At 48.2% G+C, this 16,856-nt stretch overlaps 7 protein-coding genes across 7 annotated transcripts; 4 read left to right on the forward strand and 3 right to left on the reverse strand.

Annotated features, from left to right (window-relative positions):
- Nucleotides 1-1,589: 1,589 nt before the first annotated feature.
- T069G_02573 (uncharacterized protein) lies at nucleotides 1,590-2,012 on the forward strand (the record flags this gene model as incomplete). Its single annotated transcript, XM_056169783.1, has 1 exon — nucleotides 1,590-2,012. One exon carries the CDS (start codon nucleotides 1,590-1,592, stop codon nucleotides 2,010-2,012), a length of 423 nt encoding a protein of 140 aa, XP_056030675.1.
- A 514-nt stretch (nucleotides 2,013-2,526) lies between these two features.
- On the forward strand, nucleotides 2,527-3,309 carry T069G_02574 (enoyl-(Acyl carrier protein) reductase domain-containing protein; the record flags this gene model as incomplete). Its single annotated transcript, XM_056169784.1, has 1 exon — nucleotides 2,527-3,309. The coding sequence occupies one exon, from the start codon at nucleotides 2,527-2,529 to the stop codon at nucleotides 3,307-3,309; it is 783 nt and encodes a 260-aa protein (XP_056030676.1).
- Nucleotides 3,310-4,015: 706 nt separating this feature from the next.
- On the reverse strand, nucleotides 4,016-6,178 carry T069G_02575 (fructose-bisphosphate aldolase class-II domain-containing protein; the record flags this gene model as incomplete). Its single annotated transcript, XM_056169785.1, has 2 exons — nucleotides 4,016-4,276; nucleotides 6,074-6,178. 2 exons carry the CDS (start codon nucleotides 6,176-6,178, stop codon nucleotides 4,016-4,018), a joined length of 366 nt encoding a protein of 121 aa, XP_056030677.1.
- A 1,449-nt stretch (nucleotides 6,179-7,627) lies between these two features.
- On the forward strand, nucleotides 7,628-9,592 carry T069G_02576 (amino acid permease domain-containing protein; the record flags this gene model as incomplete). The annotated part of the gene is made up of 4 exons (XM_056169786.1): nucleotides 7,628-7,936; nucleotides 8,028-8,085; nucleotides 8,157-9,277; nucleotides 9,332-9,592. The coding sequence occupies 4 exons, from the start codon at nucleotides 7,628-7,630 to the stop codon at nucleotides 9,590-9,592; spliced, it is 1,749 nt and encodes a 582-aa protein (XP_056030678.1).
- Nucleotides 9,593-10,654: 1,062 nt separating this feature from the next.
- T069G_02577 (uncharacterized protein) lies at nucleotides 10,655-11,296 on the reverse strand (the record flags this gene model as incomplete). The annotated part of the gene is made up of 1 exon (XM_056169787.1): nucleotides 10,655-11,296. One exon carries the CDS (start codon nucleotides 11,294-11,296, stop codon nucleotides 10,655-10,657), a length of 642 nt encoding a protein of 213 aa, XP_056030679.1.
- A 591-nt stretch (nucleotides 11,297-11,887) lies between these two features.
- On the forward strand, nucleotides 11,888-13,459 carry T069G_02578 (fungal zn(2)-Cys(6) binuclear cluster domain-containing protein; the record flags this gene model as incomplete). The annotated part of the gene is made up of 4 exons (XM_056169788.1): nucleotides 11,888-11,944; nucleotides 12,013-12,325; nucleotides 12,524-12,657; nucleotides 12,713-13,459. The coding sequence occupies 4 exons, from the start codon at nucleotides 11,888-11,890 to the stop codon at nucleotides 13,457-13,459; spliced, it is 1,251 nt and encodes a 416-aa protein (XP_056030680.1).
- Nucleotides 13,460-13,631: 172 nt separating this feature from the next.
- On the reverse strand, nucleotides 13,632-15,469 carry T069G_02579 (carboxylesterase family domain-containing protein; the record flags this gene model as incomplete). The annotated part of the gene is made up of 4 exons (XM_056169789.1): nucleotides 13,632-14,512; nucleotides 14,574-14,857; nucleotides 14,916-15,298; nucleotides 15,356-15,469. The coding sequence occupies 4 exons, from the start codon at nucleotides 15,467-15,469 to the stop codon at nucleotides 13,632-13,634; spliced, it is 1,662 nt and encodes a 553-aa protein (XP_056030681.1).
- Between the last annotated feature and the right edge of the window lie 1,387 nt (nucleotides 15,470-16,856).

Raw genomic sequence — 16,856 nt, forward strand, 5'->3', positions numbered from 1 at the left:
ATAGTGTCGATTACAGAGCAATATAAGTATCATGTTAGGCACGGAGTTGACCTGATAGCAACAGTTACCATCCAGCTAACCTGTATGATCGATTGTATAAGCAGGAAAGAGGGCAAACACATAAAGGGTCCCAATGCAGCCGGATTCGAGGAATTCCGGATGACAATTTGGACTTTGAACAATCAGCTGGTCCCATTTCAGAAATGACATGCTAATTTGCAAGTAACTCGCCAGAATATCTAGCCTGGAGAACAGAAGGCGATCCGCGGTACTGGTGTTCTCTTTGCATAGGGATTCAACCATGCTTACCATGCTTACCACACTGATCCTGCTTCCTCCAATTGCGAAGTTTAGGCAAACTCTCTAAGCACTGTAAGGTGTGGCACCCTGCTCTTAGAACATCTCATCTTGTTGGCGTACTCGAAGAAATGCATGATTACCCTTCATATCTCCTCCCAAGCGAATGATTCAGCCTCTCGTTTTGATCCCAAGCACGTCCCTGCCTGACCAAAACATGTGCGTCGTCTCGAAAATTGAGTGGGCCAATGTTTCCGATGTCGAATCGCCCGGATGTTTTAGCGGTCTGTTCGCTCACGGCCATCATATTACTGGTCGTACAACATGGGCATGCAGGACCCCATAGCATGCAGTGCACATACAGAAGCAAACTTGTTTGTTTCTACCGGCGGCACCTCCGAAGAAGCCCCTTTCCCATTACGGGAGCTCCGTAGACTGACAGTCCTGTGCTGCCGTTTTGTTTCGACTGTTTGCAGTGCGCGCGCATGATGGTGATGCTTGAGAGAAGCGACGTGAGCACTAGGAAAATGCTACATGGACCGTGCTTGTGATTACTCGTAAAGGAAAGAAAGGAGAAACACTGACGATAGTGTCTGTGTACAACTTGGGGAAAAGTTTCACAGCAAATTGATCATCCGGTTATGTCTCTTTGTTCATGGTAAATTATGCGGCTTGCTATTAGATATGGTGAGTTTCTCATGTTGGGTTTATTCACCCTAATCTAAATTAAAATTGAGATGCTTTTACTACTGTTTACTAGAGAAGTTGTGTGTTATAAGCTCAAGTGGTTTTGCTATCAGTGTTAACTCCTGTTATCATGAGCCTTTGAAGGTGACAAGAAGTGATGGATATCATGCATGGGTTAGCTGAAAGAACGGAAGAGAGCTCGACTAATTACTTGCTCCATTGAATCTAAACCTGGCATCTATAAGCGACAAGCGAACACAAGACACGTGAAGCAACAGACTGAGACAACTACCCCACTACGGTTACTACCTCTTGTTGTCTCGATGTACAGTAGCCTTGTTTAAAGTTAAAAAGACAATTGAATTTAGTTAATGATCGCCAGTTCATTACAAAGTGAATTCACCTTGCTGAGCCCGTTTAGAAGCATCGATTTAGTGCTGCGTGGAAATGTGATGACGTCAACACACATGTATGTTGACGAGCTTCAAGAAGCGTCACAATGACCTCAAGTATTTCGGCAATCAAAAATAAATAAAACAGAAAAAAAGCCAATTGAACCCATTTTGCAAGAAACATTGAAAATAAAACCATCAATCATATTTATCATGGCATCCAGCATTCGTAACCTCGCTCAGACTTCGCGACGATGCATAACAGCCGTCCCGCGACTGTATCACACCTCCGCCGCCCTTCGACTTCCGTACAAAGACTCCCAAGACCGCCAATCTCTCAAGCCTCAATCCAACAATGGCACGAGATCCGGTCGAGATGACGATGTCGCGGCGCAAAAGGACGCTGCCTTTGACCCGTCCAAGACGAAGCCGACGCCGGAGTCGGAGATGGAGACTGCGGGCCGCGGCAATGAGATGAACCCTCTGCATGCAAGCGGCGCGAATCAAGAGTTTAACAAGCCGATGGGAGAGGGAAAGCAGGCGCATGATACGGGACCGGGCAAGGAGACGAGGAAGGGGGGGAGGAGTGGTGGAGGGAGTCCGCCGAAGAAAGGGAAGACGCCTGGGAAAGCCTGAGGAATGCTGCAGAGGGGCTCCAATGAATATATGGCAGTATTTATACGAGTTGGAATCATCATCGGACATTTTTGGATTTATCAGGGTACATATATCCTATTCTGGAACCTTTGGGATAGACGTCTCAAAGGCAATGATCCAGCTTGACAACATCGCATAGTAACTTCATGTTGCATAGATAAAAACAGACAATCGAGTCAAACAAGGAACAATCAAGAATATCAATATTATATAATGCTCTTGAAGCTTTGAGAGTCGTTTGGAACAGCCACATCTGGGGAATCCCAGTAACGTTACACACGCCCTATGTAGCTCGGGACACGGCAGACCGAAGAGCTGAAGGCGGGGTACGATTCAATAAACCGATCGTAATCATCCGATCGACAAGTTATATAACACCGCTCTCTTTGTTTCACAACTCCAATCTCAACAGCCCAAGTAGAGAAAAACACCAAGATTGAGACAAGACAGTTCGGAAGTACCTAAATAAGCAAAAGGGCAGAGAAACGTCATCATGGCCCAGGCCAAGTTCGCCGTTTATCCCAGCCTCGTCGACCGCACCGTCGTCATCACAGGCGGTGCGCAGGGCATCGCCGCGGAAATGGTCGAGCAATTCTCACTGCAGGGCTCTCAAGTCATATTCCTCGACGTCGAGGACGAGCTTGCCGCCGCTTTGGTCCGAAAAGTGTCTGATCAGGGCGTCAAACACAAGCCCATATACTATCACTGCGATGTCATCAAGATTGACGAGGAGCTCAAACCCACGGCGGCCAAGATCCTGAAAGATCATCCCAGGATCGATGGCCTCATAAACAGTGCCGCGAGGGCAATGGTGAAGCCCTCGCAGGAAATCACGACCGAGTGGTGGGATGAGAGCGTCGCTGTGAACCTGCGGCATCAGTTCTTCCTGACCCAGGCCTTGCTGCCGGGGCTTCTCCTTGCTGCCGGAAACGCTTCGGTGATTAACATGGGGAGCATCAACTGGCTCGTTTCGGCGACTGGTCAGGCGGGTTACACGACGAGCAAAGCCGCCGTTGTGGGACTGACGAGGACGCTGGCACATGAGTTTGGACCGCAGGGTATCAGGGTGAATAGTATCATGCCGGGGTCCATTGCGACGGAGAGGGAGAGGACGGTGGTCATGACGCCTGAGTACAAGGCCAAGGTTCTAGGCAGTCAGGCGATCAAGAGGCTGATTGAGCCGGTGGAGGTGGCGAGGATGGCCATGTGGTTGATTGCAGATGATAGTGCTGCGGTGACAAACCAGAGCATGAGAATTGACGGCGGATGGACATAGGATGTGGGCTTTGAATAAGTAAATAATGTCGGTTTTTAGATACTATGCTGATTGTAGAAACACTGATATGGCATGTATAAGAAGATTTGGCTTTCATGATACTATGAAGATAAAGTTGGATAGTGCCACAAAACACATAGAAATAAAGTAGCCATTGCTAACAAATTTTATGTCGAGAGCTTCTACGTCTTGTCAGCCGAGCGTACAACATCTATATACCTCGCCATTGCTTCTGCTGCCCGTTTAATCACCTCATCTACAGCTTGCGTGAACGGAATGTTGTTGACTTTCTGCTCCAATAGTTTGTACTGGCGCATTAATACATTCTTATCGATGTTGACCTTGTGCATATTGGCCGTCATTATGTGTTGCAGAAAGAGCAGCTCTATTTCAGCTTGTCTAACTAGTCGTACGAGGATGGGATGATGTTGGAAAGGTTAAAGACAATCGCGTCCCTCTGAGATACTATCGTCGTTGGTCTCTGCGAAGCCTATAAGTATTGTGATTAATAAATGATAACTCGTGAGAAATATTGCCTGTGTTAAAAGAAATAAAGGCGAGAGAATTACATCACAAAATCCATGGGGGTTTCTGCCTCCGAAATCCTCTAGATACTTCGTGACGCTTCGAAAGGAATTGATCAACTCGTACTTCCACAAACTGCCACGCTTCATCGGTAATCGTCCTCCGCCAAAACGGATCATGTTCATACTGGCATAGCACACGCGTTGCTCTCCCAATAGTCCGAGCGTTCTGCTGTCGCCACTTTGTTGTGGGCTTGGCAGTAGACAACCTGCTCCTTCGTCTTGGCAAATCTTGTCTTCTTGGAAGGATGCGGTACAGCCACCATAATGGAGTCGGACGGCAGCTCGAATGCTTGTTCAATCATGCTCGCATCTTGGCAACCGAAGAGATGCATAGTGATAGGGGCAGAAGATTGATGGGCAGCCTGGGCGGCGGCATGGACCTGGACACCATTAGAGAGCGTGACGGCTCAGAGCTTGAGCTAGATGACGAGGGGAGGTCTCTTGCGATCTGCGGCTTTGACAAAGCCTAGAGTTTGCTAAAGGTTGCATCTAACTATGGCACGAAATCTTAGAAATGTGATAGTAATTCGACGTAAATGGGATGCCAATATTCTTTTACTATTGAGATGACATTGTTCGCAATTGCTGCTTACATTGCATAACTAGAATACCCTCCACCCCTTCTCAAGCTTTTGACCACCTTTAACGATGTCGTTACTCGTATTTGCCGTATTATGTAAAACCTCAATGAGGCTTTGGATCCATTCCAATTCACCCCTTCTCAAGCATTTCCGGAGCTGAAGTCTCCGCACAACGGGCCGTCGCTTCGGCTCGGGTCTTCCTAAATGGGTAATAGAATTATCAAACAGAAAGAGAGAATGCCCGATTTGTGGTTATAAAGAGTAGCGAAGGGAAGATTCCAAAAGTATTATCTGGGCTGGAGATTGATCATGTCGTGGTTGCAGAAAGTTGAGTTGTTGAAGACTGCGCAAGTTTTCTTGAGATGGGAGCAAGCAGGGTAGCTGAAATTGCTCGTGCTACGACGCCCTTGGCAGACATACGACTTGCAATGCATGATGAGAGATCCCCCCACACGTATATCCTAGACTTATGCAGGTGGCAGGTGGCTAGCCGTTGACGATTGACCCCTTTGTCTTATGGAGAACTTCTAGATTGCAAATTAGGTGGCCAAGATTCTTGGGTTACTTCGCTACGGATGTCCTCAATCAGTACTAGCAGCAGCATGTCGTTCAGCTCCATAACGGCGAGGCTTGAAATGGTATCACAAGGTGAATGGCATCGTTTGAAATACGAAGTTAACCGAAATACCCGAGGCAAATGCCTGTGATATCGGGCTGAAGATGCGGAGGTGGCACTGCATATCCGCCTGTCTCTAGTTCCACACGCAGCGCCAGCGGTGAGACTACGATGGGATGACTTGATAAGAGTTGTTGAGATTTCAGGAATGTTTACCCGAAGGCAACGAATGGTATGATATGGAGAGGGCGTCTTTGGCGTTTTGGGCGCTTATTCCAACGAGGGCAGCGAGAGTGTTGATCACGACAGAGGCGCTATTGCAACTGGGGCTGGCTTCGATGATGACTCCATATTTGACAAGTGAGATAAGCAAATGAATCTTTGGCCAATCACTTTGTCTCTAATTTAATAATTTCTCTCGGAGAATGCGGTAGTAAGTTCTTGATCGTTACTCCGAGATAAGTCATGAGGCCGCACCTGTATAGCTTCAATTATACAATGTATGGCTGCGTTTGTTTTCCAGCACAAGCATGACATGTCTACCTTTAACCGTACCGTCTCCATTATTTTTCTTTTCCTATCTGCTGGATTACACTGCTTACAATGCTCTCATAATAACTAAAATGATCTGATGCCTTCCAACATGAGACAATCTCCTGATAGTAATTACAAGAGTCGTTCAACAGAGAACCAACCTAACGATCATGCTAATATTAGAGAGATAAAGCCACTACTGTCTGTCAATATCACGCCCTAAGTTCGACAAGTCAGCTACAGCCTTAATCTGTCGATATGAGGCCATCCATCCCGTTGGAGAGCCAGCATTAAGGCACCCAGGCCAATCACCTCTCAGGGCACCCAAACGTGGCGCCGCCTCATCGTTAATCAGCCGCTGATAAGACCAACCATCCGACGGTTTGCGAAGTTCTAGAAGCCAAGTGAGCACTACGAGAACAATTCTGGTGCTTGCGGAATCAAACCGGTTTCGGGAAAAGGCAAGCATCGGCAATCTTTGGGGTGGGAGGAGAGACATAAGAGACCGGCGGCCGTCGCGGGGTCTGGGGCAGGTCGGGGAAGCGGGCCATTTTGGGGGGCTTCTCGAAGACATGACTCGCAGGCCAGGGCTTTTTAGTGGACAAGGGCTGAGTTTTCTCTTGGGCTTCTAGCGAGGGCGGAGGAACAACTCTAATTGCGCCCTCTTTTTGCTTGGCTCTTGGGCTGTGAAACGGTTGGTGTGGGCATGGGTAGGTGGGAGGGATGGGATTGCTGCATGCATGCAGCAGCTGATTTGCCTATCTTGCCTTTGTTCGTATTGCTAATCACGCACGTTTCTCACTCGGGATGTATAACGCTCATATGTCCGAGTCCATGATGATTAAGGTAAGTTGCTTCCATAGAGCTCAACCACCAACTTGTCCATCTTCGAGACGGTTTCTCAACATCAACAAGGAGATCCGGGGTATCAACTTGCCAAGAGATCACAGCCCGTTTCCCCAAAGTCTGTTACGTTTTCTTTTCTTTCAAAATCTGGAGTTCCCCGAATTTGCCCCCACGAGCAAGCATCTGATGAGTTTTCCAAGCCTCTGTGAACAAAAGCATGTTTGTAAAATTTGGAGTCATCCACCAAACTAAGTGGAGAGCAACTCAAATCACAACCCACCAAGACTCTGTGCCACCACCAATGCCGCCAATACAAATCCAGTTTCTGACGAACAAGCGGCTGGAGTCTTCTCGTGAAACCACATCTCAGCATCCTGCCCTAGCATGACAATTACCTAACAGCAGCCTCGCGGACTGGCCAGCCGTCTCATCACAAGTGGGTTCCTGTCGTTCGCGCCCTATCCATCTGCCGGGATTAACATGTCAAGCTGGGTCCCTGCGATGGCGCCGCGTCCCTTGGCGACCCACGAGCCTTTCTGAGTGGCGGGCTCGAACGGTTCCGCTGAGCTACGGGCTACGAGAATCCTTCTCTGCGTCGGAATACTTGCCCTTGGTGTTATGGAGCTAGGCGCAGACCATGTTACTGCTTTTGTATGTTACGAGGAGAACCGCTCCGTGCTCTGCCCCGTTAGCCTGCGCAAGGGCTCTCGAAATGGAATCAGATCATACAACTGGCCTCGACTTGCCTCTCCGGTCCCGGCTATCGGAAGCTCTGATGGCTTTGTCCACTGACTCAGGGTTCCCGCTTCCTGGTTTCTCCCGTTCAGCTTTGTTGTTGGCCCTGTAAGCTGTGTGTAGCATTGGGCGTGTTAGTGTCAGTATCACCAGAGGAAGGGGGTTGAAAAAATATAAAAAGTGTTGAGCCCTCCCGGCCCTCCCCTTGCTGCCCTGTTCCGTGTGACGTGCTTTTTTGAAGGCTTCTGGAAATATTCTAGCCTCCGCCCTGCATTAGATACCCGAAGACTCGGGCAGGCTGTATTCTGCGCCCAAGATCTCCAAGTGCCGGCACCAGCCCGCGCGCTACGGACTTTTTTTGTGTGTGAATACCCCAATTTCTGGAAAATCTCCAAAAAGAGCAACGAAACAGCCCCAAAATGTCCCAGCGGGCTAGTTCGGGCGACTCACCGTCCGTGGGAGCAGAGGAGAAGGGAAACGCAGGCAAGGCCGTGCAGGACACTGCCGTGGTGCAGCAATCAGACGCTGCCTTCACAAATTCATACGATGAGGAGGATTTCTGGACGAGGAACGGCTTGAATGCCAAGTCATTCCAGAAGAAGCACTATGGATTGGGACTGGTGGAACTGGACCGAGCGATGAAGACGCGGCACTTACAGATGATTGCCATCGGAGGCTCTATTGGTGCTGGTTTTTTCGTTGGTTCTGGTGGTGCTCTGGCTAAAGGTGTAAGTGAGAATTGAAAGAAAAAAGAAAGGAAAAAGAAAGAAAAAGAGAAATGGTTATCTGATAGATGCTGACATTTGCTGCGCCGTACAGGGTCCTGCCTCGGTTCTTATTTGCTTCCTCGTCGTCGGTTTCATGGTCTTCAACGTCGGTAAGTCCACGCACGATTCATATCCCAAGATACCTCTCGATTTATACACATTTACTCACAATTCGCCACAGTCTTTGCTCTTGGTGAGCTTGCCATCATGTACCCAGTTTCCGGTGGTTTCTACACATACGCAACTCGCTTCATCGACCCCTCTTTTGGCTTTGCAGTCGGATGGAATTACTTCTTCCTCTGGTTTGTCGTCTTACCACTCGAATTAACAGTCTGCTCCCTCGTCATTCAATACTGGAATCAGGATATAAGCGTCGGCGTCTGGATCACCATCTTCTGGGTCGCCATTATCCTCATCAACATCTTCGGAAGCATTGGTTATGCCGAGGAAGAATTCTGGTCTTCGGTCATCAAGCTGGCGGCAACCCTCGTCTTCATGATCATCTGCTTTGTGCTTGTGCTCGGCGGTGGCCCTTCGAGTGGAAGATACTCCGAATACATAGGAGCTCATTATTGGCACAACCCTGGTGCGTTCCGCAACGGCTTCCGAGGTTTCTGTTCCGTCTTCGTCACCGCTGCCTTCTCCTTTACTGGAACTGAACTTGTTGGCCTTGCCGCGGCCGAGAGTCGTAACCCAGTCAAGTCACTACCTAGCTCCATCAAGCAAGTGTTTTGGCGAATCACCCTCTTCTATGTGCTTGGCCTCTTCTTTGTCGGTCTTTTGATTCCCTCAGACGACCCGAGACTCCTGTCTAGCGCGGCTTATACCGACGTCAAGGCATCGCCTTTCGTCCTTGTCGGCCTCTATGCCGGTCTCCGCGGCTTCGACCACTTCATGAACGCCGTTATCCTCATCTCCGTCATCTCCATTGGTGTTTCCAGTGTTTACGGCGGCTCCCGCACACTGACTGCCATGGCACAGCAGGGATATGCTCCCAAGTTCTTCACCTACATTGACCGCTCCGGAAGATGTCTCCCTTCTACGATTGTCATGCTTCTCACAGGACCTCTCGCCTATATCAACCTCAGTGCCTCAGGACCTACTGTTTTCAACTGGCTGCAGGCCCTCTCCGGTCTTGCCGTTCTCTTCGCCTGGGCTGCCATTTGCATTGCCCATATTCGCTTCCGTGCGGCATGGGCTTACCATGGACATACCCTGGATGAGATTCCCTTCAAGGCAATCTTTGGCGTGGTGGGATCATGGATCGGATTGTTCATTTGCTTTATTTGCTTTGCTGCTCAAGTAAGTTTAATTCTCGATATATGCAGAGTCCACTGTGATACTAACAGACATTAGTTCTTCACGGCCATCGCACCCCCAGGTACATCCGAGCTCAACGATGCCGAGGGCTTCTTCCAATCCTACCTCGCCTTCCCCATTGTCGTTGCCTTCTGGGTTGCTGGATATATCTGGAAGCGCACTGGTTGGCTGAAGGTGTCGCAAATCGATGTTGACACTGGCCGCCGTGAGTTGAACTGGGATGAGATCCGCGCATACAAGGAGTGGGTAGCGTCTCAGCCTGCTTGGAAGCGTGTCTATTATAAGTTGTTCCAGTAGGCGAATGCGTACCGGGCTATGGAGAGCCAGCATGTAGTTGTCAGTTTAAGAATCAATGCAAGTAATCTAATATTTGAAGTACATATGATATTATCAACTTTGGCATCCGTCGTTTACTCGTCGTCTTACATGTGATCAATCACCATACTCTGGGTCTCTGAATATTAACCCCAAGTGATGTTCGTAGTCAACACCCCACCGCCCACGAGTCAGGTCATCTCCTAAGAATAGCGACCAAGTCTTGCAAGTATTGGGTTCAGACGGAAAAGTTCTGCTAGACATGGCCACTCCTATATACTCGTAGACTTGTTGCGTGTATTCCATCAAACAATCGAGTATGAAAGATGCAAACGACAAACATCAAAAATTGAATCTCATGACCCCAACTCACAAGTAGAAAGTCCAAAAAAGAAAGTTCCTAAGCCGAAGCTCCGAAGAACGGGTCTGGCCGGGGATTGAACCCGGGACCTCTCGCAGAACAACTTTGGGTTTTCCCTAAGCGAGAATCATACCACTAGACCACCAGACCGATGATGATTTGCTGTTGAAGAGGCCGGCTCGTAATTTGCCCATCAAGGCATCGAAATTGTCCATTGTGGGCTGTCTGTGGATCGTGAATTTTAGATTGTGGACTCGGTGGATTCCAGGGTTCGAAGAAGAAAATTGTAGCGGAATTTGAAGCGGTATCGGAGGAGACCGGGGTGGAGACCGGAGCACTTGCATCACGGAGAGCTCCGTATTGTGCTCCGTTATGTGGATGAAGCTGACAAAAAGAGAAGGAGAAGAGAAAAATAAAATTGAAAAGCACGTTGATTAGTAGAGTACTCTCATAGGATAATAATGAATCGAATTGAAATCTAGAAACTTGTAAATGGGGCATCAAAGTGGTGTAAATGAGACATAATGTAGCAGTTTGAGTTTGTAATTATTGAGACTCTTTCTACTGTGGGCGAGCCAACCTGTCAAATTCAACGGTTCGAAGAAAATTATTCTTGGCTGCCAGGATCAATTTCATACTAAGAAAACGCTAAAGTTTGACAAGGTACATGACACATGGTCTGTCTAAGACCCAGAAACGGCTTGCATAACCTCCACGACGCTGTTAATAGCTCGCTCCGCCATCGCCTTGGCCTGATACGCCGTCACCACGGCAATCTCAACCACCATCTCATCATACGGGACTAGCATCTCAATCTTCTGGTCGCCAAATCCGGCCTTCTTCGTCTTCGTCTTGGCCAGCTTCTTGCCGTTGCTGTCGCACAGCGTGAGAGTTGAGCCCCCCGTGAGCTGGCTGGCCTTCCACTTCAGCTTGCCCATCGGCGTGCCGGTAACGGAAAAGTCGCCCGATAGCTGGCTCATCTTGAGCTTCATGGCACAGCCGCGCATGTTTAGCTCGGCTGAAGTCTCCGAGCTGCATGTGATGTGGCCAATGGGACCCATCTGGCCGGTGGGATCGGGAAGGCCGCGGTAGACGATGAGCATGCCTGGCGACATGGCGTGGGGGGCAATTGAATATAACGGTAGTGTATTCTGTGGAGCGCCGTCATATTGCACAACCAGAAGGCCGGGATTTGTTGTGGATGTGCTGATACAGAGAGTTGGAGATGTGCTGGTGTAGTCGTAGGTTCCAGTATTGGTTTCGAGATAAGAAGAATTAGCGTCGCTAGAAGCTTTAGAAAAATGTCGTGAGAAGAAACTCGTCATTTTGTATGTTTTATTTGATAATCAAGAATTGGTTACATGTAAGTGAAGATGGAGAATGTTGGCAGTCATCAATGTTGGCAGTGTTGCTTGTTTTGTTTATCCGGGGGCGAAAGACAGAATCAAATCGCCCTCTGGTTATTCGCATATATCATTTATAACCTTTTTGATCCTCCAAATCGCTTGAGTTACAGCTAAATTATGCCTACTGCGTTCATGGCTGTGTCGTCACTATCCTTCTGTTGAGATCTACACACCACTTCCCCAAGAGGAAATACCATGCGCTGTGGCCAATCTCCAACAAAGCCGCAGCAAGTTATTCCTGGCAATGTCATCCAATCAATCCTAGAGCAGGGAATAGCCAGGCCGAATCCTTCGTAACTCAAGTAATCGTGCAGTTTATACGTCATCCCATGCATTGCATCGTCTACATTGGCTTCTATTGGTGCCATGCCTCGCCATACATCTGCTCTGTCACAAATCCTTCAATTGGTCCCATTATGGAAAATAGAACCAGTAATTTTACATCGTCATCGTCGTCGTCGTCAAACTCCTCTTTGGTAGAATCGCGCGCTTGTCCTCCCTCTCAAGGATATGGCTGGGACCCCGTCAAGTCGTGGCTGTAATGCTTGCCGAGAGCAAAAGAAGAAGGTTCGTAGCTTGACACGGTTTTCAAGACAAGACCAATTACATATCAGTAACTAAACTTTATGTCTTAGTGCGATGCATTGAAACCAGCGTGTTCTCGCTGCGCACGCCTTCAAATCCCCTGTGTTGGTGCAGGTCAGCGCCGGTTCATGTTCAAGGTCCAAACCGCAGCCAGTAGATCAAGAAGACCAATTACCGGCTCTGGAGATCACAATCAGGAAACTGGTGGCTCTTCAGTCATACCTGTCGGTCATCCATCATCTCCTCCCAGTAATGCCATGACTTTAGCAACAGGGGCCTTTGTGTCCGTCCTGGAGGTTGATGATCCTCGGTACGATGTCACCGGTTGGACCGTCTTTCTAAATGAAATCCCCAGACGCATGGGTACAAGCGAGTTGCTTGATGCATCGGCAAAAACATTCGCGAGTACCCTCTCCGCGGTACAGTCCAAACGATCGCAGCCTGTAGAAACCCTGTCACAATTCTGTAATGTTTTGCATATTCTCCGGGGATCATTAATACAAGACAAGGATCAAATAGTAGACTCGCTGTGTGCCATATACCTGATACTTCTCTATCAAGGATGGCTTTCCGAAACACCAGGTCAAAATGTCAATCACATAAACGGCATCATGCACCTTCTAAATAGAGTATCCGACAAGGACTGGCGAGGAGAATTTGAAAGGCAGATTCTAGTAACAATGTGCATGGTCGTGGTATGGCGTTCGTATATCTGCGGAGGTGGAACAAACTAACCATTTCATCTTACAGATATTTGAGAGCATTGCCAACCCAAGTATAAAACTAAGCCCCTGGCTCGTTAACCTGAAGAAGACATACTACGGACCCGAGAAGCCCTGGGGAGTCGATGACCACAGAGGGATCGGTACTCAAACAATCACAGTGGAACACATGGTCAAAATACCAGGCTATTTCCAGGAACCAGAACTTCACTTGCATGACCTAAGAAGCAGCTATCATGTCGCCTTCAGCGAATCTAAGAGCCTATGTGCCTATGTTACAGCCACGGCCGAATCAATAACGCCTAAAACTGATATCTCCTCGTTTAGAACATATGTGCGTATCCAAGGTGTGGCATCCGTTCTAGTCTCCATCGGACTCCTCCTTGGCACCATCCTGCGAATATTTGAACCAGACAATGAAACTCTCAAGATAGAGTCTGACTTTCTCATCTCGGAAGTTGCGAAAATCGCAGCAAGAGCAGCGACTTATAGGCCCTTGGGCGCGATACTTATCCCGCTTAGCTTATGCACTGCCTGGGCTGCGGCCGACGATTCAGGAGCAGAAGCAGAAATTGAACGCATCGTCAGGGATTATGAAACGGATTTTCCAGATGCAAATTGGTTTGACATTGCGATCTGGCTAAGGGCCAAATTTGAAAGCTTGAAGCAGAGAATAAAGCAGACGCAGGTGCCTGTGCATCACGAGATACTACTCATTGATGCTGGAAAGGAGCTTTCGGGGAGGAGTTCGACAGCTCCTTGCTGTGTGATGTAAACAGAATTCCTATTACTCATGCAACACTAGATAGATATTACCGCTATATCTTTGAGATATAACGCATCTCGTGGAACTAACTTCTTCGTCCAGACTGATAATAACACCAAACATTATAAATCGTTCAATTATCACTGCCCCTCTCTAACCTCACACCTCGTACATCCTTGTCTCAAACAAAAAGACCTTTCTGTAACCACTCACATCTATGTCCGGCAGTGGAATCTCGTCCAGTAATGATACCTTCTGGAGTCAAGATATTGGCACTCGCATTCTGTCCCTGTTGAGGGAATGGTGGCAGGCCACGGCCATTCGGATTGCCAGTCTTGATAAAGTTGGTGATATATCCTTGCCATGACGACGCCAGTGACTCTATTACGGGAGCCCCGAAATTATTTCTCCCGTATCCCTTCCAGATGTACGATTCGTCGTATGCATGGAAAGGGGGGCTGATGTTGAACTGCATGTTGTATGTCTGGTTGGCAAACGCCCTGGCAAGCCAGTTCGTGTTGCATGCAAATACACTATCGCCCATAAAGTCAATGGTCCGCACTGCACCTTTCCCAGGGTAGAGATCTTTGATGATATAATTGGCCATTTCGTCCACGATGCCTGGGTAGAGCTGATGAAGGAGGGATTTGAAGTCATCGTCGCTCTGCACAAAAGGCTGTGAATACTCGCCGCCTTCATATCGTGTATGACTGAGTAATAAATCGATATTTTTGTGAAAATTTCCAGAAAGGAGCGATAAGCCTGGTAAAGCAGGCACAAAGTCTCCATCAACCGCAGGTCCGTAGACGAAGTTGGTCTCAACGCTGGATGTATGCGCAACGTTTGCCTCCATCAGAGCTCTGGCCGGGAGCTTACGAGCTTCCTCGATCGTGCTTGCATTTAGAAACTTCAGAAAATATTGTGTGATATTTTCGGCTTGGAAGTTGGAGGCAATGGGAAAGTATCCAGGAGAGTTGATGAAGGCTCTTGCGAAGGGAGCTGGCCCCTTCTTACCACCGTATGCCGTGATATGATGAACTGTACTGCCGCCACCAGCCGAAACTGGAGATTATACCAGTTAGTTTGAGGTTGTCTGGATATCCAATTAAAGGCTGATACGTACGGCCGCTAAGTGTCACTTTCTTTGGATCTCCTCCAAAGAGATGAATGTATTTCTGCACCCACTGAAGAGCAAGATGTTGGTCGTGGAGGCCGGCATTTGCAGTGCCATTTGCGGCCTCAAGAGACGGCCCAGCAAGCCATCCAAAGGCTCCAAGCCGATAGTTCAAAGATACATAGATGAAGCCATCTGAGCCATCGCTTCGGCTTGCATTGATGAGACCAGCTGGGTCAGTAGCATCAACGACGTCATTTTTGTATCCGAAGATGTAGCCGCCTCCATGCATCCTATCCAAGATGTCAGTATAATGGCCTAAAACGCTCTTTTGCTTTTAGTGAGACAAACCAGACTAATACAGGGGCCTTTTTTGCCTTTGAGTTTCGGCGCTCAAAAACAGCACGAGAAACAACGACGTCGAGAAACAGACAATCTTCTGTCTGGGGGAGCTCCAAAACAGTCTGTGCATTCTTCTTCGTGGTCAACTCTTGCGCTGCGTGCTCTTCTGTGTAATTGTAATCAGACAGGTTTCCATTTATAAACGCATGACCGAAATCCGCATTCGCGCTGCCCCAGCCCGGCGACCCCTGAGGGCACATGATTATTGATCCATTGCCCTTTTGCACCACATGATTTCGGCCTGTTGGTGGCTTTGGAGCAGAGAAGCGCAGGTCACCGACAGGAGGTTGGGCATAACGAATATTGCTAAAGGTGTAGAGATCGGTTGTTTCCTATGAAGTGTTAGTAGGGTTGCGTTTCTGTTGTAGAAAGAGATGAGAGGGCCGTACGTTGTATTTGAGTGCCTCATGGATCTCGTATCCCAAGTCCACTTGAGGAAGACATTCGCCTTTTACAAGGGATAGCTGGGACACAAGTATCCCTAGGATGAGAGAGGCTTTCATATCAGCGAGTTCTCAGCTGTGTAACTCAAGAATTCATTGATGAGATGAGAATATGAAAAGAGACAATGTTTGTTCTGTGTAGTTGCTTGATGTAGTTCTATTTCCAGTCTTTGACCGGAGTTGCCAGTGCCTTATATACAAGTCATTGAGGCCTCTTTCTCAATGAGGCCGAATGATGATATCTCTTGTACAAACTAGATCTGCAACCTTTCATCCTTCATCCAGCATAACCACCCGCCAACGCATAGCCTATCTGCTTTTACGTAGGCCGAGCTTTCAGACAAATTATCTCTCTACTTTAACAAACGATGGCATGGCTTAGACGTTGGAAAGCCTTGAGAAGGATCAGTATACAGCATTATACAGGGATGTATGTGCACTCCACATGTATCATGATGCATTCTCCAGGAGATTAAAGTTTAACTCATAGGGTTTCATATAAAGTTGACGTCAAGATTGCACAGACCGCAACTTTATTGGACAAGGGAACTAATTATAGGTGAAGAATGGCGAGTGCCGAGTGTCGATCAGTACGAATTAGGAGAAACCGTGCGCTGTGTGGGAGCAGCCGGTTTAGAGGTGGCCATGAATCCTTCAGGAACGTGCGCATGGTTCTAGACTGGGCGGATTTGATAGATAGATGGAGCTCATTGTTTTGAGAGGGGGAGAAAGCTACAGGAGCATGGATGTAGACGCATTGTTACAGTGACGCCGAACAATCGGCGACTTGTATAAACACAATTGACAGTTGTGAATCAAGAGATGGTGTTTGCTGTAGGGTGAGGCATCTTGAAGTCTCAATCAAGCAAGGATGACTCAATTCAAGATATACAGACAGGAAGAATGCTGTGTACTCTGACTTTTGTCTACTAAGTTTCTCATCGTCTTTTAATAGACACGATCTCTATAAAAGTAGAATAAGCTCTATTGAACGAATTGAGTTTTGTCTTTTAGCCACACGCCATCAGTAAGTGACAGACAAGCTGGACCCTTCTTGACGACCTCCGCTTAAATCCCGGCAAATCACGGCGATGCTACGTCACAGTCACAGCGCAAACAAAACAGCGAGCGCGGCATCGGCAAAAGTAAGCTTCCGTGTCTCGGTCTGTGATTGGCCCTGGCCGTGCTGGCTGCAGAAGCTCCGGGAAAAAAAAGTGGGCAGAGCCAAAGCAGCCTTGTCCAGTCTCGCTGCTGTTCTGCCGCTCTCCTCGTCGTGGGCCAATTTGCTCCTCCAGCCTATTATCCATACATTTTGTGCATGACACGAAGCCCTGGGGTCTTCTGGAAGAGGCCCTGCAGGACCCTATGAAGCCGCCTTCAGTGTGCTAAACGACTCCATCACAGACTCGCTGCCGACTCGGTTTTGATCTTCTCTGCTCTCCAGCCC

This window comes from Trichoderma breve, chromosome 2 (assembly GCF_028502605.1).
Source record: "Trichoderma breve strain T069 chromosome 2, whole genome shotgun sequence".
NCBI classification, from domain to species: domain Eukaryota; kingdom Fungi; phylum Ascomycota; class Sordariomycetes; order Hypocreales; family Hypocreaceae; genus Trichoderma; species Trichoderma breve.